The sequence below is a fragment of the Achroia grisella genome, unplaced genomic scaffold, assembly GCF_030625045.1.
Source record: "Achroia grisella isolate CSIRO2021 unplaced genomic scaffold, CSIRO_AGI_Agris_v1 utg642, whole genome shotgun sequence".
NCBI classification, from domain to species: Eukaryota; Metazoa; Arthropoda; class Insecta; order Lepidoptera; family Pyralidae; genus Achroia; species Achroia grisella.
Genome location: NW_026712979.1, coordinates 4,731,389 through 4,757,700, shown reverse-complemented (window position 1 = coordinate 4,757,700; position 26,312 = coordinate 4,731,389). Strand labels below are relative to the sequence as shown.

At 30.6% G+C, this 26,312-nt stretch overlaps 1 protein-coding gene across 1 annotated transcript in view; it reads left to right on the top strand.

Moving 5' to 3' along the window:
* The first annotated feature begins 8,524 nt into the window (after nt 1-8,524).
* LOC131849393 (cadherin-23) overlaps nt 8,525-26,312 on the top strand; it is a 45,556-nt gene continuing 27,768 nt past the window's right edge. Inside the window, exons 1-2 of the mRNA XM_059199461.1 lie at nt 8,525-8,680; nt 24,557-24,932. Of these exons, the coding sequence (XP_059055444.1) occupies nt 24,746-24,932 (187 nt within the window). The 5' untranslated portion in view covers nt 8,525-8,680; nt 24,557-24,745. The remainder of the gene's footprint in view (nt 8,681-24,556; nt 24,933-26,312) is intronic.

The window sequence follows — 26,312 nt, the reverse complement described above, 5'->3', positions numbered from 1 at the left end:
CCTTTATTTCTTTCATGCAATAAAGTATTGTTACGAATGTCTTAATATCACCCATCCACGAGATTAATAATCTATAAAATCAACTAAAATATTTGTGTGCCGCTTTCAGATTAAGTGTAATTTGATAATACAGATTCATAGAATCTCTTAATTTGTTTAGAACTGAATAACATAAATATAAATGAAAGTATATAAATTCTGTCCGTATATGCGTAATATAGATTAATAAAGTTTAAAATTTTAATATCACGGTTATATGCAATCTGCTTTTTATACATTATCCCATCAATCAAATATTACATGCACAACTAAACAATTTGTAATAGTATAAGTTAACTACATAACAATAATGAAAATAGTACTATAGTAGCCAATAATTAATTGTTACTAATAGCTTTTGTACAAAGATCGTTCTATGTTATATATTAGATCGATGAAATGCAATACCATTTGTCAGTATCACATGTCAACATCTTTTTCATTCAATATTAAGAAAATAAGTAATATTGTCACTATTAGTTTTAATATTGCTTAAACCATTAATTAAGCATGTATTAAAGATCACTAATGTACTCAACATTTTGGTAAAGTTCCTAAAGGTAGCTCTTATTTAGTAATTCGTGTCTAGCACAAAGAAAATTAATATAACAGTAATAAGGAACACTAGCAAATTGCACACGACTACCTACTTAACTTTTTGTTGTAACATAGTGACAGATATAATATGAATATTTTATATAGTGACATATATGAGGAACTTGGTATCTGTGTCGTTACTTTATTCATATATTATATATTAATTCATTAGTTTTGTAGTTTTGTATACTGTTATTGTACAAGACATCATAAAAAATGTAGGTATGTTCGTGTCCATTTTGCTAATGGTTTACACGTACTTTATTGGTTATAAGTAATAAAAATTGACTCGGAATTGATCTCTTTATAAATATCAGTAGAAGATTAGGTGAGCAAAATTTATTAATAAACTTATATATAACAAAAAAACTAACATGAAATAATATAATCGTTAATCCATTGCAAAAAGCAAACCGACCAATGAAAGCAACGAAACAACACAAATTATTATTTTTTTATCTACATAGTGTCAAAATAAAACAAGAATGGCCTTCTCTTTACTCGTCATACCGCTATACCAGAAAAAATATTTAAATATCTTAGCCGTATAAATTCGAAATATTTAATTATTGACTAAAAAAGATAGTTAAACCTACTTGTTTACATTATAATTCATTCAATACAACTAAAAAAAAAATTTCGTCAATGTACAATGTGGTCTATGCTACGCGGTACTTTTAAATTTACCATATCATTATTTACGGTAAATTTATCATTATCGTTGCCAAAATATATTTTAAAACGATCTCATTTCAATCTCATTGTATTTCTGAGTAATACCTTCACATGAATATTATTCAGTAAATATCAAATGTTTATTATTTTATGTAATCGTTCTCGCGTAACACCTTTAACAGACTTTGTATCTATTGATTACGGAAATAAATATAAACAAATGGAATATCACACATTCCACAATTTACATGTTGGATATAATGTACAAAGATAGTTGAAAGTAGTTGTTTACTGTTAATTCTATTAAAGCAATTTCAGAGATGTTAAGTCATTTTAAAATTCAATAATATTATATCACTGTAAATTAAAGTCATTATTTTATTATATTGCCTATAGCCAAGCTATTTTTACTTTAGAATTTGATCTATTGCTGCATAGAACATAGCTCTTTAAATGTTATATTAATTGTTATCATATTTATACATATTATTTCATTTATAAAATAACGTGTATATAAATGATATATAAACGTTCTAAAGTCGACAAGTTCAAGTTAGGACAGTTATTATTTTAATTGCTTATTATAGAATAAATTGAAGTTTTATTCGTTAATAATGTACATAATAAATATTATATTTGAGTATGAAAAATATATATTTACATAGATTATATCATTTATTTGGCCTAGTACCTACTGTGTTTAAGAAATATTGTACATTCATATGTAAATAAAAGTACCAACCAATTATTCACTGTTAATTGTTTTCGAACATAAAATTTATAGGAAAGTATACAATTAAAATTAAAATTTTAAATTACAGTTATAAATACCTACTTGCCTTTCTGCCAGTATATAATACATATTTCATTTTGGAATTTAATTAAAGTACTAAAACGAAATAATTTAACATTATATAACAATTTTACATTATTTAACATCAGAAATCTTTCTGTTTGAGATTTTTTTTTAATTTATTGTGTAAATTTGTGATTATTTTCTATACTACAAGGTTTATATGATTATATATTCTGATGCAATAATGCATCAGAATATATAATCATAAATAAATTCATTCGATTGTAAAATAAAAGTCTCAATCCTAGTGACTTATTGTATTTATACTTATCGAAACTATGATAATAAGATAGAAGTGGAAATAAAATTTTCCTTGTAGACACAGATATTTTGAGATACAATACATATTTTCGCTATTTAATATTAATGTATTTCTTTCTGTCTAATGATAATACCTACCAATTAACTATATCGATACATCTATCAATAATAATATATAAGCAACGCATGTACACTATAGACTATATTGTAGTAACTACAGTAACCATAGCATATTATTTTTGTATTTCACATTTTATACTACTTCCACTTATTGTATTATCTTATTATATATGCTTTGTATATCATTGAAAATGTTTTAGAACTACTGTTATATGGTATTCTTTCTTCTTATAGGCACTGTGTATGAATTCTAGTCAAAACCTTCATGAAAAGCACAGCCTCAGGATATGTTATTCGATTCGTATATAAATAAAAATTTTAATGTAGCTTTTAATAAATATACCTAAATATTGCGCTAAATATACCGACTTGTTTTCTGTTTAATAATAGATAATGTGTTATCGATCTAAAGTATTTTATCAACAAATTGAGTCATAAATCTATTTTAATAATGACATTAGAAAAAATATTAGATGTAAGATAGAAAATTGTGTTGAATTGAAAATACTTCCACATAAAATAATCTGAACGAAAGACAAACTGATATTCTAAAGTTATTGTGATGGATATGTGTTAGATTTACCTAATTAAGTAAATTTTAGACGAATTAAATAATGTATTGATGAATCTAATGGATATATTATTATTTAGTATAGACGCATAGATGGGCCCAGGTAAGAAATTTAAAAGTACGTAGATGTTTTGGGTCTTCGCAGACAAGAGACAAGTCTTGATATACAAAGTAAAACTCAAAGAACTGCAGATTCCATTGCGTAGTACACGAGTCAAGCAGTTGCTTTTTGGACTCGACGAGAATTTTTGTCTCTTATCTGCACTGTCCCATAGTTGTATTTATATTAAAGTGCGTAGATAGCCCAAGTTATGCGCCAATCGATTGTTACAATAGGTGCAGCTTGATTAGTAACACTTCCGTAATAATATCTATTAAATTCAATTATTTTTCCAAAGCTTGTCCAAACAAAACGACTCACTTGCTAGAATTATATCTATTTACAATCACAATACACGAGACAGGTAAATAAATAAGGTATTAATGAAGAAAGTAAAGAATATTTTTATTTAACAGAGTTCTAAATTTGACTCTGTATGTACCTATATATAATGTTAATACATATAAATAAATGTATGATGTCCTGTAATGCACATTTTGATTTGGGTTTAATTATTATTTGCATCATATCAAGCTAAATGAATCTTATTACACTTATAAAGTTTAACACGTAAAATAAACATATGTTTGTTCAATAAAAAATAATCGCAACTACAGTTAAAGTTACTAAATAATTGAATATATAACTCTATACTTATGCTATCTGATTGCATATTTTAAGTACAAGGTATAGAAAAAAAATCTATACTTATTGTTAATAGCAGAGAAGAGATAATAAACTATTACGTAATTCTAAAATTTATCATAAGTATTATTTTGAGATGATTCGTATAGAAAATAATACATATATAAAATACAGAATATGTAATAAATAAATTGATATTTTTGTTCTATTTATCTATTATCAGAATGTAAGAGTTTGCTATATAATAAAAATAGTATCTTGAACTTATAATAAAACTACAAAATATGAACGGAATTATGACAACCAACAAATAAGAATTATATTGAGATAGATATGGGAAGGCGAAATCAAGGTGATCTTAAAAGTAGCTTACTTTACTATATTATCAACAGATTCGAAGTAAAACTATCATTTAATAAGTTTGTCAGATATTGGCAATAAACTATAAATTTATTTACAAAGTTTTAAAGATATTTCTAAAATTGTTTACAAAATAAACCAGCCCCTATTAATTTTTACCTACTCAAAATAAAAATATTCAACTTCGTTGGAAAACTACGAATATTTGATTCCATTAGTTCCTCGTAGTCCATTTCGAGATCCAAGGTAACTACATAGTTATACAGTTTTATCAAAAATCCAGTCATAACAAATTAATAAATCATTCAATTTCATAAATCATATTCAATTTTCAGTTATATTCGTAATCTGATTAACACACTAAAATGTCTGTGTTATTATTAAAAATGTTAAATACGGACGTATTAACATAACAATATAGTATAATAATTACTATTAAATAGAATATCTGCAATCGAATAAAACCTTAGCTGTTGACTTCGTAAATATAATATAATAACAATAATCTTGGACAATTTATACAACGCCATCTAGTCCCAACCTAATATGAAATGATTAGTGATTAAACCTCTTACTTGTAATTCATAAATCAAGCTACGTACTGGGTAATTAAGAAATTTAACATCCACTGACTAGACTGCGCCAACCTAATTTAAATTCTCTTAAGAGCCACAAGTTGAAACTTTACTATTAAAATAATATTGGACCTCTGTAACACTTAACATCCTCATGAAGTTGAATATGTTATCTTGAATGTATGTATTAAAAAGACCGACTAAGTTTTATAAGTAAGTGGCTTAATTATGATCAGATTTTTCTAAGAACAAGACATATAAATTAATGTTCTAATTGTTAAACAGAAAGAGATAAATTCAAGCCTCGTTGCTTTCGCTCTCAAGTTTTCATAGAAAAATCAAATTATAACTCTTTATTGTTATTTTTATGGTGCTCAATCATATGGTTAGCTCGTATAATTGCTTGCTAGTCTTGCCTTAATTGAACGTCTGGGCCGTAGTTATCATGTGAAGTGTTGATTTTATGGAACTACTGCGACAGTCATAGAGGCGATATTGAAATGTATTATATATTATAAATTAATTAGATATTATATAAATAAAATAATTATGAGAAATATTTATTCTTTTATTTACACTGGTATGAATAAAGACGAATATGGACCTAACTGTAGTCCACATTAATAAAAAACGAAACATCAGATACATAATAGATAACCACCAGATGTAAATTGTAAAGTCATCTGCGTCAGTTTCTCCTATTTCAGCAGCCAAGAACCTTGCTATGTAACCTTTAGTTCCGGTTGTAGATTGTGTGAATAGATATGCAGTGAAGTGAAATTATAAGAGGCACGACATCTTAATACTCTGAAAGGGCAACGCAAGAGTGATATCGTGTGACAGCACTAGAGACATCACGTTATCATGTGATATATATGATAACGTAATGTCTATAGCGCTGTTCACATATCAGGTTGGCCGTCAGTTTGACCGTCGTTTCAATTACATAATGCAAAATAAAAAAAAGATTATTTTATATAGCTTGATATCTAATGGAACTGAAATATATATATCGTTATCGAGGACGTTTACATTCACCTATCATACTCAGTTCGATTTTGTGCTTTCTATTAGGGGAGTCACGACCGTCACGAGTCTCCAGAACTGGCGTGTATGCACGAAACGTGTTATGGAAGTAGATGAACCAAAAGCTTTGTGTAATGATGGAGTTGTTTATAACCCCATACTAAAGTTTATAATAGGTTCCGATTTCTTTAGTTTGTCACCGATATTTCCATCGATGGAATAACTAAGAATATAAGTAGACACATACGAAGCTTTCCTTAGTGTCGACCAGATGTGAAACCTTAACATTTAAGATTGATGTCGGCTTAAGTACAATTAAAAAGAATAATTTGACTTTTAATTTTAATCCATTACAATATACGAGTTTTCATACTTTTTCTTATAATCTTATGCAATAATATGGAATATGCATACCTATCTATACAAAACCAATAGCCGTGACAAGAACGGTGCCCGCATGATCTTCATCGATCCATGTCTCTCGCATCAGTAATAATAATCAGTAACTACGTACATAGTACGTACTGTTTAAGTAGATGGATACATTATGAGTTTTTCACGTCATTGTAATTGAATGTTAATCAAAGTTAAGTTATTACGAGTTTTTTTTTTTATTAAAAAAAATCGTATAACAACTTTGGATTTATCAAAAACACTTCTACGTATAATTTCAGAGAAAATTCTTATTCACCACAACATCTTTTCTTTTTTATTGGTCTACACTTATGCTGTTTGCCGCAGGACGCGACAATAGCTGACAATGCCTCCTAACAGCCTAAATAGTCCATCAGGGATTTATTGTTATTATTATTATTGAGTGTATTTCAGACAATTGATACATCAAGTGCAGAGGTACCTAAACTACCTACCTTTTATGAGTACTAAAGGAAAAGCCCTAGTCCACAAAGAGTGCCAGAACCAGTTCATTATCTAGCTAATATATGGGGTACCTATCTACGCAGGATTATGGGCCTGACATATAGATATGGTCGAAATTTGTTAATTGACATGTACAATGTCGAATTGTAAATGAAAGCTTTGATCTCATATCCTTCATTACTCGTAGTACACCGGCGCGAATATAGCTAGTTATAAAAATATCTGTTTATGTCAAATTCTAAGTGATATTACCTTTGTGATCTTATCTTGTCATGTAAAGAGCAAACAACGTATATAAAAGCGACGATTTAATTTACACTACCGATACATAAATATGAGCCAGTTGGCACTTGCACATATTTTCTAACTCATTGATAAACAAATTTGCAATTTCACTACTTACTTTCTTACCATTGAGAAGTAACAGTTACATTTAAATGAAGTCAGCACTTGGCCGGTAGCATATGGTTAACGTTACGGTCAGCGCGCGACTTCGTCGAGCTTCGCTGACCACAAGCCGTACTCTACCGAAAATACCAGTACTAACATGCCATAGCATATTATAATAAAGTAATATACATAACGTACACAAAGTTCCTTTACCCCGCTACAGAGCTAAGTGTTATTAATTATTTGACGCGGCTTCTACGACACGAAAACTTCAAGTATATTACAATTCCAATGGGAATGTCAAGAAATCGGGGGGAAGGGGATTGTTAGTAATGTGGATTAGTAACCCCTAGTAATTGCTAGCAATGTATCATGTCAGGTTAACCTCCACGCGGTTCCCCCTGGAAACTTTCGTGGAGAATTTCCATTTGCCAGGATGGCCTAACTGACCTGACTTGATGCTCATTTTATCATTCTCCACTGGTACCACGCTAGCGTAAACCGGAAAGGCGGAAAAACCATTTCATTATCATCAAAAAATATATACTCGTAGACCAAGAAATACATAATATATGGACGCCTATGTAAAAAAATTAAGTAGGTATTCGAAATATTAACTTTCTAGTATACCGATAGTAATGACTTCGGACTGTTTTTGGTTAGTCAGTCCACTGAATGAATAGTGAGGATCGGTTTTTTCATATAATAAAGATAATAATAATAAAATAAATAATTAAAAATTCGTAATTTTTAATCATGACACTGGCTTAGTGTATTATTATTGTTTGTTTTCTGTGTGCAATTGTTATAACTATAGAAATGTAACAGTAAGCTACAATGGCTAATATTAGTGGATTATTTATTAAACATTCAGTACATAGATTTTTTATGTTTGCTATAGTTTTATTTAGTTTTATAAGGGAAAGGCCATTTTCCGTCTCTAAATATTCTATTTTGATATATACCTATTGTTCTAAAATTTTTAATAAGTTACAACGAAACAGAGATTACTTTATTTTTGAATTTAAGTATATTAAATGAGAGCCATTTAAATGCCAATAACTTGACCTGACGTAATTGGGACCCACATTCTTAAGGAACACACTCGATCCGCAAATCTGTGTAATAGTGCTGTGAATCCTATCTAATCGAGATACTCATAGGTAATTTTCTTCCAATAAAAGTAACATTAAGTATTATCCGAATCATTACTTTTTTTTACCGAAGCCAGAGCTAAATTTGACGACGACGACCACTGGCGACAGTGAAGATTGGATTTGATTTTTAACACAGCCAACAATATGCAAACAGAGTTAGGAACTTAGCATATTGTCACAAACAACGTAGTAAATAGTATACAGGGGGTGTGCAGAAACGGATGCATGACTGTAAGTGAATTCAACGAGACAGTCACGAACTGTTCGCGCCGCACACCTGTCGTACGGAAGCGTTCTCCGCAAACGCGACGCGCCGGAAACGAGGAAGTGCAGTGAACGACTATTTGAATTCCATTTTCGAATATATTAAAATTTCGTTCGATTTCAATAACCATAAAGTGAATATATATTTACCAAAAAGGTTAATAGGTGAGTAATATTCAACTATATCAGATTTTCGATTCACAATTTCTATAACTATTATATTGAAATATTTTTATACAAATACAAAAGAACTTTATCGATTAGGTCTGTGTACCGATTGTATTAATGTTATATGCCTTTTGTGCAATCATTCAGTGATACCACAGATAACATAATATTGTGATACGTTGTCCAATTTACAATGTTTCATAAAAAATATGAAGGATTGGTAACTTGTCCGCCGAACTTCAGTATTTATTAAATCATTAATTTAAATTGACTAAAATATGATTAGTATACACTTAGAATAATTTAGACCATGATTATATAAATTATTTGTTATTCAATAACTTTTTGGCTTCCTTGTGCAGAAATAATAAATTAAAATTCAGAAATCAATTCTTTTACTTTCGAATATCAATATTTAAATAAAATGCAATATAACATATGATGCAATATAAATTAATTATTCATTCACAACTTTTATAACATTTTATTTATTTCGGTTTCCCACGGTTTCCTGATAATATACCTACTTGTATAAAATATTATGCTATAGTTTTTATTTAATTTTTTAGATCATATATTATAATTATATACATTAAATAAATATAATTAAAAATATAAATATAATCATAATATGAAACTATCTTAGGATATTAGATGATGATATAGAAAATCAAAACCCTATGTGTGCGTTTATAGTGATGAATAAATTCTGTGAATGCAGAGGAATGTTTATGGTTCAGCGAGTGAGGTTATAAATATCTAAACAAAGAGCAAAATCTTGTCCACCAGAAAGAAGGGAAAATGCCTCAATGGTAGTGATGAAATTATAATGAGAAATACTCCATAATGAGACAGATAGTCACTTGCTCAGCCATCGTCAAAAATTGTGACATGATGTCCGTTCCGAATGGTGAATCGCGGTCAACAAAAATATCCTATACATAATATTACATCTGCATAAACTTTGATTGAAACTAACGTTACAGAGCTCAACGTTAATATTTCCAAAGACCAATTCTTTGGAACGAGTTGTTGTTGTTGAGTTCTGTAGTAATTATTTTATGAATTCTATTAACAGTACACGTTAATTTGTTTAAAGTGGACAATATGAACAATATTGTCCATCCCAAATGTCATACAAATCATCTATCGATACATACAATACAGTAAGACTCTGTTTCAACTGCTAGTGTTATTACTGTGGCAATAGCTATCAAGAAGTACCTATATTTTACAAATATGGTAATGTTAGACTTTTTACAAAGTCTAACATAATCCCCCTGCTTTAATAGGTACTACTTGATTTTGTGTCCCGTATTTCAGCAGCCACGCAGCTTGCTCTGTAAGATGTGTTTCGGTTATGTCATACAGTCTTATCTGTGGTTTCGGTTAAAGGGTAAAGTGCAGAAATTACAGGATAAGAGGCGTGACATCTTAGTTCTCTTGAATGGCAATGAATGTGTGGTATCGCTGGTATGATACCGTGATGTCCGTAAGGCTATTCAAATGTATAGTCAACGATTAGGTTGGCTATTATTATACCTATTTATTATATATAATATATATAGTAAATAAAAAAAATATTAAATAAAGTTCCGAAGTTTCCTATTGCTTGTTTTGTAAGTTTTATAATGATTTTCATGATAGTAAGCACTGGTTACTACATCCACTATGTGAGAAGTCAGCTCAATTGCCATTCTAGTCATAATTACCGAATTTCGAGGACATTAATATTAAGTCAGTCAGCATCGTGGTCTAGTGATTTATAATTTACATCGTAAATTCTAATGTGACCGTCACCAAAAAGATACTTAACGTAACTCAAATTATATTTCTAGCTCCTGAACAATGAAACAAAAATTTTATCCTAGAGACGGCGGTGCTTGCCTCCTGCCACGTTGGATTGATATATACCCAGTGAAATGTAGGCATGTCAAGTGTTACGTTCACTGTGATAACTACAGTTGACAATGCTCCATCTGGAATAACAGTAGTAACGATATATAATACATCAATATAATTTAAAAAATAATCATAAATCAAAAATTAAAAATCATTTTTTATTTAATTTAATTCATTCCCATTTTTGGTTCGTTTAACTTTATTAAAAATAAATTTAATTAAATACGAAACTGTAAGGTCGCCCTGTGAAACCTGTGAAAACACCAGAAGTCTAATTCGTCTCTGGAAGGAGCTTGGCTGGCTACTCTAGTAGCCTTGGGTCTCACATGCTCACGCACAATGGTCCAAATTAGACGGTAAATGCGGAAACAGAGTCCATACAATACAATCAAATATGAACTGCGAATTGATATTCCAAGAAGGCCGAGAAGAATTAAAAATTCACGCCACTCATCCACTGGCTTCGCGTGAAACATTTAGCGGTACCACGTGGTACAGAGCGCGGTTAGTTCTGTACTCGTATACCCAAACAAATTATAGCGGCAAGTAGACCGGCACAGATCGCAATTTATGGGTCAACAAATTTTACTTTTAGGTTTATACAAATTGTTATTGCAAAAGAAAGTTATTAACAACTGTAGATGTATACAAATTAATCGTAAATTAATTCGTCAGCCATTACTTGATGTATTCATAACTAATCAATTGCATTTATGCAGCAAAAGTTATAAAAAAGTATACATTTTTATATGATATCTTTGGCACTTGGCCCTCTCTGTCTACTCCATAAGTTATTTTCTCTATAAATTACACAGTAAAATAAAATTAATCGGCATGAAAATGTGTATTCTATATGTATACACAAATTAGTGCAAGTTTGTATTTTTTCCATTTAAAAGGCTATCTAAAAATTGATAAAAAAAAATTAATTCATTTCAAAGTAAAAAAAATATATAATTTTGTTTCGCTGACTTATCAGCATAGAAACGTTCCCCAACACCTTTATAGTAGACATCCTAAGTAGTATCTCTAAGTGCTTTGTATTGATAATTATATAGAGCACTATATATTTTCGCACTGAATAAGCACATACAATTAGTCAATTAAAGCGAGGCAGAGCACTTTCATTTTTATGTGAACATAAAATTTATTGCTCCACGCAACAATAACAATCGGCTAGTTAAGGTGTAATCTTACGTAGATAGTTCACATCGTTCATGCAACACAAAATGTCGTATCTAAAATCTTAATTCATTTTTATTAATATTTCATAATAAATTGCATAGACAGACCGACAAGGTGATGTACTTATACTTCTTCAAATCATCAACGTCTATTGTTAATTATTATTTTAGATAAAAACCTTTTTAATATCTACACGGCGGTGCATTTTGACGTAGATTGGCCCATGGCATTATTGGGATGAAAATTTGCCAGAGTGGTCTTAGCGTATTCTTTTAGGTCAATGTCTGATTACTTTCAAGAATATATACTTTAAAACAATCAGTCGATTTGAGATTACTCCTTTCAACGAAATATCTAACATAAACTACTAACCATAATGAGTATGTATCTATCAGTACAAATTAAATAAAATTATAATTTTCTACAAAGGTTTCACTGACATAGAAGCAGAACCATCAAGAACAAATCGGTACCACCTTTAGGAAAATCGATTGTATTGTGGGGCGCGATCTCTTTGACTTGGAAACCGTGAGATGTGATTACTGTTACAATGGCCTTATCTCGGGTAAGGTGATCGGTATACAATTAGAAATTGTTACAAATAACAATGTCTTGTTATCGACAAGATACTTCTTCGTTACATTATTTCAAAAGTAAAATTTCAAGTAAGTTATATTATCAATTTTAGTTCTAGACACAAATAGAAATAAAATACTCTACACCTTCTCCCTCTAGACCATAACCCTCTCGGAATACACTACGATGTCAAAGTACTGTCTTCCTGAGAACAAAGATAACCAGTAACTTCTTGTAAGATTTGTATGACATATTCCTATGCTAAACTGAAAATGTGCTTCGACTCTCCACAGGATTCTTGTACATATTATCAGGTTAAGACTTTATTAAACATATACCCCGTAACTACTGATTTTCATTCAGTAATCTTTTGGTCAAAATGATAAGTCCAATTCTATCCCTAATTCTAAATTCTATCCTTGATAGGCTATAACTGATACCCTATCAAGGATATTACAAAATACATATATATGCTATCAATTCCTAAAAACTAAGATGCTAAAGCTCGTGAGTTAGAGATAGATTATACAAATTATGCATATACTCGGTTGACTTCTGCCGCAATTATTCATTATCATTTTCAAACAGAAATCGAAATTGCGACGTTCGAACCCAAACAGCAGTCGTTTGTCATTCGTCAGGACAGAACTGGCTTTCATAGTTTCCGCGGATTCGGTGTGATTCTCGCCTCCATTTCGTTCGTCCAATGAAGATATTCCAACTATAGCCAACAGCATTACAATATTAAAAAAAAGCATCTCAATTAAAATTAATTTCAATCCTTACTTAGATAGATCTAGTATGGCTAAACATGTACACCATATTATATTCTCATTCGTAAATGGCAATTGTGAAACACATCCCACATATAAATGAGTAGAAAAAAGAAGAGTTCCTTGTTATATCTGCATTTTCGTGAAAGTAAGCATTACGCTTGTTATAAAATGCAATAACTTCATAGATGTCAAAGATCAAGTAAGAATATTTGAAAATAAACATTAAATTTGTAATAAGCCCAATCAATGAGGCAAGACAAAATAAGAGGAATAGTTATAAAAAGATCATTTGAATCGATTACGTAACAGTATCGAAAACGAAAGTTTAGTGGAACAGGTACTTAGAAGTTGGAAGTAACCATCAGAGTTGCGTGTTCTTAATCTGTATATTATGCTAGTGGTACGATGCGATGGCATTTTTTAAAGTATTTTCGCTAAGGAAGTTCCAATAAAGATAAGAAACGCCATTTAGACTTGTTAATGCAGCAAGATATAAATCTTTTATATTGTATTATATAAGAATAAATCCATACCAATATAATATTATAGATACGATAGTGTGCCAGTTAGTTTATTCCTGGTGAAATTGCCACGATGAACAAACTGATGTAACTTCATTCACATCCTATCATCTTCCACTTGTACATAAGGCAGATGCACCATTTCATATTCATGAACACAAATAAAACATAGCTTTTCCGGAGTGGGGAGGGGGACCGTATGAAGTTCTACCTGACACATTGCCTCCAATGGGTGGTCCCTTTCACACGTCTAGATCCGTACTAACAATCCCTTCCCTTCTCCAAAAATAAGTACGAACGGAATTGTGACCACGCCTGCGCCTGACCAATGCTGATCTATACCAAGAGAGGCTTAAAACAGAATACGGAGACTTTACTTAATTGTTTTATTGATTACCACTGTGTAACAACTGAAAAAGAACATCGATGTTCTAGATATCTATTTTTTTTGTTATTGGAACCATTCACTTTTCTTAAACCTATCTGTAACCATAGCCGATAGGATACCGGATACGAGATTACCGGTTGCGGGATGAGTGATCCGTGGTTCGATTCCCGGGGGAGGCACGCTCGGACGCGCCGTCACGGTGGTTGCGCCCGCGCCGCTTCGCGCGCCTCTCACCTGCGCAGACATACCAAATGTTATGGGTAAATGCCCTTACCGAATTCAATGTAACGAGCAATAAGTATTATAAATAAATAGTATTATACATTTCTTTTATAATTATTAGTATTAGTTCAAACGAGTACGCTTTTATGTTGGTCAGGATACACCTTTACTAATGTAGATCAGGATTTTATAATAAATATGAATACGTTATAAAAATGTAACCAAGCACAGAATAAATGAATGATATTATAAAACCAAAAACAAGACTATCAGCGTAATAGAACCCTAAACAATAATTATTGGAATTTTGTGTATTTGTGCACACTAAATTCAGAAACAACTTAACCGATTAAGTGGTTCTTTTCACTAATGTAGATATTATGATAAACGTCACTTTTGTGTCTTATTTATTCCAATCGATTTACAAACATAAAAAACTGGGGGGAAGGGAATTGTTAGTAATGTGGACAGACATAACCTCATTGCTAACAATGTACCATGTCAGGTCACCTCCATGCGGTTCCACCTGGAATCTGAGCCATAATGTAAATTCTTTATTTCCTCACCAACAATGGCAGTTGATAATACTTTATTATTATAACGGTATATACCCCATTTATTATGATGAACCCGTTGCTAGCAATGTAAAATGTCATCCACGCAGTTTCTCCTAGAAACTAACATGAAAAATTCCTGGTAAATTTATTATGATAGGCTAAATTACCTGAACTTTTATTTATTTTTATTATCCACTACTGGTGCCTCGCTAGCGAAGACGTTAGCACAGAGGGTTCAACATTCCTTTATCATCAATTACAATTATACTATAAATGTCTCTGTAGTTTCCATTGCTACTAATTTCCTCTCTTTTGTATAATAATGTGAACACATCTGTGTATTTCTATAATTAATAAGTACAATCAATTCAATTCTAAATTACACCTTGCGCTCGTCATGCTATAGAGAAATTAAGGCGTAACATGTTCTTGTTTATATCTAAAAAGGACGGAGATGCCCTGTAATTAACAGTAATGGCAAAGACCCACATACTTCCGTGTAAAAAGCGGTTCACCTGCTTTATATGGCCACCGGATATCTGTTTACAATATTCCCACTGTCTGTGCAGTACAGGTACAAAGCGTTTAAAAGTGAATCACCTTAAATAAATATAAACAATGAACACATGAATCAGAAATAAATAGGCCTTAATTGGTATAATTCTTTTATAGTTCTATTTAAAAAAAAAACAATATTTTATTCTATACCATATCAACTAACATACAGGATTAGTCATAAAAGATAAGCAAAGTTAAAAGCAGTGTGAAAATTAATTGTAAAAAAAATATAGTTTAACTTTTCCACTATGTAGTAAGAAATCCAAAAACCGGGTTTGCTCTACTAAACCATCATTCCATCATTCAAGCTCTACTAAATTATCAATAATAACTATGTTATATAAAATTAAATGTTTTGCGTTTGTCTTATGGAGAGCACAAGGTGGATTATCTTAAATTGGAAGAATATAAATTAACTTTTGAGATAAAAAAAAGTGGAAATCAAAACCTGCATAAATTTTTTTCTTGTAACATTTGATTCACAAATGCATAGAAAATTAATTGCGGCCACAATACTTCAAACTTAAGTACAAACCTTAGTATAAAAAGCTTATAAATATTCATTCTTATAAATGCAAAAGCGTGTCTGACTGTTTCTTGTTCTGTTGCCTGAACAAGTCTTATTGTAATTTGATATTAAGATAGATTTATCAAGAGGACCAACATAGAATATTTATTGTCTCAAAAAATAATCTGGAAAGGTGGAAACAAAGGATCAAAAATTCGCGTAGACAAAGTCGCATATAAATAGTTATTATTATATAAGTTTTAAAAAATAAAACGTAGGTAGGTATTTTTTTATTTATTGCTATGCTATTTGATTATATATCTTACCACAGCAAGTGGAGATGCGACACATATTTTCTACTCAAGATTAAGTAACAAACGAAGTTTCATTTGTTTTTGATAGAAGTAAATTATATATAATAAATATAACGATTCAAGTAGTCTGTCATTAGAAAGAGATTTGTTGCGGCTGTAGCCGCCACAAACACGTGGCTACCATTAAAATATAGAGCGAAAACTGTTGTTGTTTTTATTATTGAGAATGTCTAAGAAATCAAGATTGTAGGGACAATGTATAATAAAAATGTGAACACCAGATAAAAGAGATTTTAAACAAATATGCTCATTTTTTACGTTATATATTTTTGTGAGTTCTAATTAGTGCGTTAATTAATACGTTGTTATTTTTAATAGACTTCAAAAAAAGAAGAGGTTCGAGTTTCTTTATATTTTCTCCTCAGAACTTTTTGGAGAACAGATTTTAAAGTTTCTTTTTTATTTGATTTAGTACTTACTAGTAGTTTTTTATTTGTCCTTAATAATGTATTTACCCGTATTTACTCATATATAATTAATTATACTTATCCCTGTATAAATTTTTATTGATTATAGTGGTGACCTGAACACGTGTTGCACATTATTGGGGACAAAAATATTTTTTAAGCCAAATGTCGCGTCGTTTGCATTATAGAAAACTTGATTTTGTATCTAGTAATATTATTAAGATATTACTTAATGAGTGGATCCATATTTTTTCTCCTCACTACAAATACAATTGAAACTAAGTGAAGCTTATTTCGGGGATATAATTTTTATGCAAATCTTATTGTTATAATACTATTAACCCACTTGTATCATATCTATTATACTTTTACGAAATTTCCTACCACAATATTTTTAACTTTTTCCCTAGAATTCTTCCATGTTAGGCATACACATAAGAAATACTATTCTTATTATTTTTTGTGCACTCAAATATTACATAGAAGTGGCACTTTCCAAAATAAAGCAAGTAGGTAGTATTACGGATATGATATAGAAAACATCAATTTACACGCAACGGACTTTGAATTGATATCTCTGGGTTACAATAGTATTTTCGCCTCTTTCGAATAGTGAACACATTATACCAGTATATTGCTATAGCTATATACAACAGTAACAAATATGAACAGTTATCGATTACGAAAAAATATTTTTATTACAGTGGTGAAAAAGTTTCGATGTTATAAAAGAAGATTATTAACATAGCGAATAATAATAAAATATACCATAAACCAAAATAAACATGTCATGGCATAAAAAGTCAATAACAATCTTTGTTTACTCAAAAATATTGAAATAAGTTCCCATTAGAATTGGCCACAATTGCACACATTTGGCTACGGATATTCAAAAGTATCATCTTACGTTTTCTCTAGCACAAATTTTACAATACGTGCAAACGTGAGAATATGTTTCCATAATGTTACAAATGTTCCGTAACAATGTTATTGTTTTTATAATGTATATTTACAATTATTTGGATTTTATTGTTTTAAATCATTTCGCAATAAGTTCCTCAACACGTCGACATACATGTATAGCAACGTTCATAAACATTAATTATTATGAATCTATTTCAAAACACATACCAATTACAAAAGCACAGTCTTCTAGACATAACCTGCACCACGGATATAATAACATACACTGCAATGCTTATGGTACTCGACATAAAGACTAGATAAAGTGTTATGTCCAGTAATTTTTACATAGTATAAAACAATGTAGCCGCCGCTTCTGTGCGTTTTAAATTACGAAACGGATTTTAATGGAGTTTTCAGCAATAGATAGAGTGATTTAAGAAGAAAGTTTATGTACATGCCTGTTATGGTATAGAACAAGCCGATAAATTCAAATATTTATAATGCAAGCTAGGACGGGTCGCTAGTTTTAGTAATAAATAATGCAGATATTCAATTGTCTACTATTATTCAATCTACTCTTCGAAATGTGATGTGGCTTGCATCTGGAACATATATATAATTATATAAAATAAAGAATAGTTTTATGTCCATTACATATAGTAGACACTAGAATACGACATGACATTTAAAAAAACTACTATCAATAGTTACATTGTAGTTTTATTTCTTTATAACTTAACCAAGGAAAAGCATAAAAACTGGTCCATAAAATTAAATTACTTTTACTTGCTGCTGCCGAAGTTCACGTACGTGGGCGTGATATTACGCGGTCTCTTTTTTTAAATAAATAAAGCGCAGTGACTAAAATCACTTAATAGTCCGTAGAAAATTATGATAAAAAAATACACTCTACTATTACAGTTACATAACTAAATATCTATTGGTAATATCGGAGTCTTTAAATATAAGATGCAAAATGTGAATATTTCACGTATTAAGTCAATTCTACATTATTATAGAGATTTCCGCTACAAAAATTGACGTGAGAAAAGATTAAGAGCAACCAATAATTAGATCACTACTCCTTTTCATTCCCAGGATATCCTTAGACTATACTAGGTGAACTACGGATAAAAAGAGGAAAGTTTAAATAAAACTCTATACTTATGATGATCATTACTTCTTGATTTTGTCTTGATGTTATAGGATAAGGTTAGGATAGTTCCCGATTAAAATTAGAATTATTATTAATTTCTATCTCATTCTGTATCATTCTATTAGTGTTCAGTGAGTTATAATGAAAACCATTGAATATTAGATGTATGTGTATTTAAAGGATAAACTAATAAATGAGAAGGAATACTCAATGAAGCTTCTTCTTTATCATACCACCTGACTGACGTAGTACTAATAGATGTGGTAAGACTTCTTTACGAGTAAAGATTTGTAGGTGGCAATAGAGCGAAATATACGATGAATTGTTATATAGTAATACAACTGATAAATATAAAACATGGTGACAAAATAAAACCAGCTTTAATCAAATTATAAATTACGTTAACAAAACAATGTAAATTCGTCTCAGAATCTCAGCCCTAGAGCGACACAATTACCACAGTACAACTATTTATGTAATAACTGACAATCCATTAACAGCTATTAACCATTATGTAGAGGCAATAAACATAATACGTAACGGCACTACCCTGTTGTATTATTACAGTTAGTGGACAGTCAGTAGCTCATTATCCGAGTCATTGAGACCTACTTAGTACTTAGCGGGCTTGACCTCAAATTACTACAGTCTGATTAGTTACAAAGAACGCTATTATAAGCCTACAACAGACCTCTTATAAAATTGTTGCAGCCTAGTAGAAGCTTTATCATACTATTCTATAGCTCCCTTATATCGTATGCCTTGTGCCTTATATCTTGTGTCTCAGCTTTGCTGTCCAATTCCAGGATATTGATGTTCTATTTAGAATTAAATAACAAAAACTTTATATAAACCTCGTGTATAAAGAATACTTGGTACTTAAACACCAATTGCCCTTTGTCACTGCTCCAACAAATTAATTGTGATATATCTAAATATAGTACTATAATTTTAAATATCGTTATCACAGTAAAGAAAGAATTATCTGTCAATCTCTTATAAATATTATCTCAACGCATTTTAGCTTTCATTTAGGTAATAAAATAAAAAATACCTATATTATTATGAACATAATGGTGTAAATTCTAATATTATTCATGTGTTTAGCGAAGGGTGGAAGCTTTCTCTTATTTCGGCCACAGTGCCGTGCTCCTTTCCACTTATACTTTGCTCTAGAGTCACTGTAACACTTTCCATTAATAAACTTAGTTAAAATTAATTTTTAGAATCATAAATACATTTGCATTCTTTTCTATAATAAAAAAGTAAAGACTTCTCTATACATGTGAATGTGTATACCTACCTACCAGTAATATGCACTTCATTGTAAATAAGCTTCTACAGAATTAAAAATGGAAAAGTAATTCCGTAATTATCAAAATAAAATTATGGCATGACCAGTAAATAGGAAGAAAAAGTATGTCGAATAAAACAAAAAACTTAAATTGATACAGGTTTAAGTTATTTTGTTTTATTAACCCTGGAACCTTCATGACGCATCATCCAAGTGTCATCAATAAAATCTCATGATTCCACTGGTACATCAGTGAGTCTAAGGTAAATCTTTGCAAACAGAAACCAATTCTCGTCATAGAACAATGTAGAAAACTTACAATTTAACATATAAACCAATACATATATTGAATTAGTATTTTTATAGTCAAAAGAGTGTATTCTAAAACGTGTATACACATTAATTATGATAGCAGGTTAAATATTCTTTGAGCGAATTATCTAAATATTTTTTTCTAAGCTAGCATGTAAACAATTAGGACTATTGTATGTCACCTATAGAATTCTTTATTCTTCCACAAGTTGGGTCTTTTTTACTGACTATATAAACTCTACAACAATCTGAATTATTTCACTACCTTCTGCATTCTTTAGAAAAAACTGGATAGTAATGGCGAGCTAGTTCGTGGCTTTCCAAATAAAAGATTTAACCATATAATGTGTTTCGTCACTAACCAATACATTGCGGCTACATCATTAAGGTATTATGTACTTAGGACATAATAGCTCAATGGGACATAAATTTTTATGGTTCTTAACTTTCTTCACAGTGAAAGGTTATATTCTGACAATGGGACAATAATTATGATAAAAAGTAACCATGCGACTGTAGCTCAATGGGGGTAGTCAGAAATATTTGATCGACTTTATTTGTGAATGAATAATAAACATGTTTATGTACATTGATAGTAGTTTGTGTGTACGAAATTTCTATTATATATTCATACATGTATTTTCCGCTATATGATCACTTTAATAGATCTACTGTCCTTTTTTAACTGATCAATGACTACCTGTTACAAAGTTACTAAATATTAAGTACCTAAGTACACTGAAATTATTAATATGGGTAAATATTAATAATATCAATGCGAAAGTCCGTCTGTTTGTCTGTTTTTTAACTTTTGTTATCTTTCCACGCTAAACGGTCCAACGAATCGAAATTAAATTTACTACGAAAATAGATCGTATTACAATTACGAACATAGATCAAGTAGATATTATCTCAAAAAAGCAAATAGAGTCGCAAGTATGAGCTAGTATATTTGTTTTAGATAGCAAATTTGAGTATGGGGTACCATATATCACAATAATATAACAAATTAATAGTAATCATACCGAAAATTCATAAATGATAAAAACAAAGGTCAGTCCCCGATAGCTGTCTCACTCATACACAATAGGTGCTGGCCTTCGCACCCGTTGCGCTCGATGCCCCTTTTGTTTCACTGTGCGGGCGCAGGACGATGTTATAGCCGAAATACGTCAATGGTTTTTCGAAATAGGGCTGCCAAAAATAAAAAAAACTGTATGACATATACATGTCAATCAAATTAATTATACCGCTGTTCGACGAGATACTACTGATTCCTTAAACTGCTAATATTGTCGATTATATCATAATATAAGATAAGATATGTCAATATATTTTCTTTACATTTACTTTGTATCATTCTCTAAAAATTTAAAACAAATATATACCATATCTACATTCTATCTAATATATGGTTAGGAACAACCCTAGATAATGCGTACGTTACACATCCGCCAGAGGGCGCGAGGTCATTTTTAATTGTTTTTTATGTAATTTACAATTGTTTCGCAAGAGCGCGATTCGTGTGAATGAACCTTGTTAATCTGAATCACACATTTGATACCGTTTGATATAAGATCTATGTGTGTCGTCAATTTCAATGAACTCTACAAAACAATCAAATCTCATAGCAGGGATTTTTATTTGCTGTGCTATTTATTCAACAATAAAATTAAATTTCGTTATCTAATGACCTCTGGATAGATGGCAGAAGTTTCTGGAAAGGAATATAAGGGAAATTTGGAAGCATGTTATAGAAAATTGTGAAGAAAGTCCATGTATATGTGTATATTACAGACTCTTACGATATGTCACATCTGCCATCAATTTAATTATTACCGTTATTAAGTAGATTATTTGAGCATTCTACGAATATCAATATAAATAGATGATATAGTATGAATATACGTCAGAGACTAAAAGAAGTAAAGGCAAATTGAAGCGGCTCCATGTGAAGCAAACTCTCTATAAACATACCAATAATATCCCAAATTTTCTTTGGAAGAATTTATATATATATAAATTTAATGTAATAATGATGATAATAGCACGACGTGTCGTTTAAAAATATATCGTAGTAAATATATCATATCCATTACAGGCCATACGTTCCTTATTAGTTGATAAATGATCAATACTAATAACATTTTTCCACATATCTAATTATAAACTGTAGCGGTAGACTTCGCTTTCCACTCTAGTCTCTGTTTTTTTTTATTATTATTGTCAATTGGACTCAGCCAGAAATGAACAAGACTAAAAAATAAAACATTCACAGAATATAGCTCATATTTTTATAAAATCTGTTGCAGGTAGGAATTTCCACCATTACATAATTATAATTAAAAATAATAAACGACATTATAAGAATACTTGTGCAGCCATAGTTATCTAATCGACTTAATACAATGTGAAATCTAGGGAAATTCAATTGTTTCATTATAATAATATTATTGTTATTATTACTTAACTACATTTTCTCTATTATCCGTTTACATTTTTTATTTTGTCTACTTTATGGAGTCTTTGTTTTTTCCTCTTGTCGGTCATTGCTGCCATTGATATTGTTGCTCGGAACTATCAAAATCAATTTATTTTATTATACAATACATTAAATTAATTTTATTATATAAACAAAATTTGGAGTACATATTAGTAATACTTGAGAACTATAAGGTCTCTAGTTCTCAGGCGGAAAAAGCGAAAAATAACTTAGATAGACAATATAGCACGCTAGGCAATATTGGAGCTAGAGTTTAAAGTTAAAGCTTTAGATTCGATTTCCCACAATTTATATACTTTTTTTAAATGCAGTATTAATTTATGATTTAATTCACAGTACCATACTAGACATATCTGTAGGCGTTGATAAATTATACCTAGTATTACCTAAGTTCTTTTTTGTTATTTTAAATTGACTTCATCTTAATTGTATCAAAAATCTATCCAATGTCATCCAATGTCAGTGAACTAAATAATAACAATCGTTAGTAATGCTATGGGTACCTGCAAAGTACATAGAGATGCAAACAAGAAAACCATTGCCTTGTTTTTTTTGGACTCCTCTAATGCTGTTGGCCGCAGTTGGCATTTACAGCTTCACCAGACATTAGGGGGCGAGTGCAGATGGCACTCCAAACCCGCGGAAGGACTTATGGAGCGGTTGAAGGCCAACTCCCGCCAGATGGATACGACTTTAGTCTGAGGGTACCACTAGGGATTCGAACCTGGGCTCAGGCCTTCGTAATATCGATCCCCGTTTGAATTGGATCGATCGGAGGGGGCCATTGCATTGTGGCTTATTTTACAAACTCATCTAAGCGTCTTTATAAACTTTCGTCTAAGAATTAACTTAATATTGTAGCCTTGAAACCTGTAATAAAAGCACGATTTAATTAGATACTAGACTTTCAATCATGTTCGTAATTAAAAACATGTGACGTAAATAATGTTGATTACTCGATTAGATTTCTCAAGCAAGGCGTTTACAAACAGAGACAATGAGATACGCCGGTTAGCATTGCTCAGCCTCTGACACGCGCTAGTTCATTCTTAAGATAACCCACATATACATTAACCCCCTTTGTGAACACATGAATAAAACATTAATCACTGTCAAAAATTTTTAAATACGTATTGTACTTAATGTATTACTAGATGTTCTGAAGTTATTTAATAATACAGTCCCAGTCCCTGCCACGTATTAAAATACACACACACACACATATATATATGCATATGAAAACAATGCATGCGATAAAGAACCAATTAGTTAATAAATGCATTAATTATATTGAATAGTAATTATATTTACGTATACATTATCTGTGCTTATACGAAAATAAATAATATGAATTATTCTACCCCTTTTGTTGAAAATTTGTAGTCTAATAACAATTTGTTTATTTTCGAGTTTATCTGGCATTGGTGTCTTCCTTTATAGAACCGTTGATTTTTCAAGTATGAATAAGATATTTTATATAATATTTATAATTTTGCATAAAATTGGTGGTTATTACATTTTGTTCTGCTTTTTGTATGTATTTCTAAATTTTACTGAAATCGTTTTTTTCTAATTCAACAACAATTTAGACATATTTATAGGACCTATATTCAGATAAGTAGGTATTTAATTACCTAATATACGCCTATCATATCGATGTAGATTCGTCAGTGACACTTTCTGGTACTTTCGATTTCGATAAAACAACATAGCACTTGTTTCTTACAGCTACTCGCGAATTCTTCATCACGTAGAGAACATCAAATATTTCGAAGAGTCAGCAGCGTGAGGTGACAATTACTTTCACCGGTAGAGCACGCTCCGATGTTCTCACGGTGAAACCGTGCGAAGAAAACTGCCAGGAAAATGCACATGGTGGCAACAAATATCTGGGCTCGATGTGCCAGGTGATCCGCCATGCGCCAGACGGTGCATCCCGACTGGGACAAAACGCCAAAAGTTCGGTTAAAACCAACTCACACCACACTAATCTGGCTGTTGGCATTCCTTCAAATAGTCGCAGCGAACCGACCACCACGTTTCCTCATAGATGGCCAGTCAGAGATTGTCGTTAGACTTAAGGAAGGACCAGATACGCCAATTGGTAAGTAGCTACAATTTATTTCTATCAATAAATTAACTATTTAGATATACTGTATCAATTTCATATGCCTTCTTAGAAGTATCTAGGTAAATATTGTCTCAATGAACATTTTTAGATTATTACTAGCTGTCCCGGCAAAGGTTGTTTTGCCTTATAATAAAAAAAAAATTTAGGGGTGGACTACCCCTAACATTTAGGAGGATGAAAAATATATGTTGGCCGATTCTCAGACCTACTCAATACGCTCACAAAATTTCATGAGAATCGGTCAAGCCGTTTCAGAGGAGTATGGGAACGAAAACTGTGACACGAGAATTTTATATATAAGATAAACCAATAAAACATGAATTACACATTGACTCTTCATTTATGTGGTATCACGAGTTACCTATGTTAGTATTATAAACCTATTATAGTTAAAAAGTAAGAGTTATTATACTAGTGGGTCAACTGTAACTCTGAGCTAATTAGAGTTAATAATAACGTTGAATTGTGGTAAATGATTACAAGAAACTCTGAAAGGGCAATCTACCTGATGGAAATAACGTTGCACCTATTGTTATAACAGTCTTCTTCAGTGAATTGTAATTATAAGTAAGTATTAGGACTATTACTTACAATTATAATATTTAAAATCGACTTGCTATGTACCGACTTAATCTTATAATTACAATCATAAAATATGTATCATTACTTCCTTCTTTTAAATTTTAGAGTATCTATGTATGTAAAATTCTATGAATTCATGTCAGTTTGCATCTCATCCTATACAAAATCCAGTTATCAAGTGAATAGTCAATTAGGTAATACAACAGTTTTTCTATGAAGATTCTCAAGCATCCATTTAATAAATTGTCTATGTTAAAATTTAGCTCGTTTAGTAGAAACATAATATGAACAAAAAGGGAACTGACAACCGGATATTACCTGTTCATGTAGGGGAACAGTAAAGTGGGGTTACCAAGACAACTAGGTACCAACCGACACAATCAAACCCTACAACTGCCGCCGCGCCGGCACGCTTCATGGAACCTTCGCTAATCGTTTAAACTACATTATGACTAAGGATTTGTTATTTACTTGTTATCATGTATTACCCTACTTACTTATGAACTTATTGCATTTCTGTAAACTAGCTGTTGTATCTACATAATTGAAAATGAAAAAAAAACGTAGGTATCGTATATCGATATATCAATATATCTATAACTTCACCGTTTAATTGTTAAACCTAATAATAATAAACCTAACCTAATTTAAAATAAAACATTTAAATGTCTTCATATATTCTCTCCTAATATTACATAGGTATTATATATTGAGTATAAAATTGTAGTCCACTATTCATAAAATAAATGTAGGTACATCCATCCATTTGAC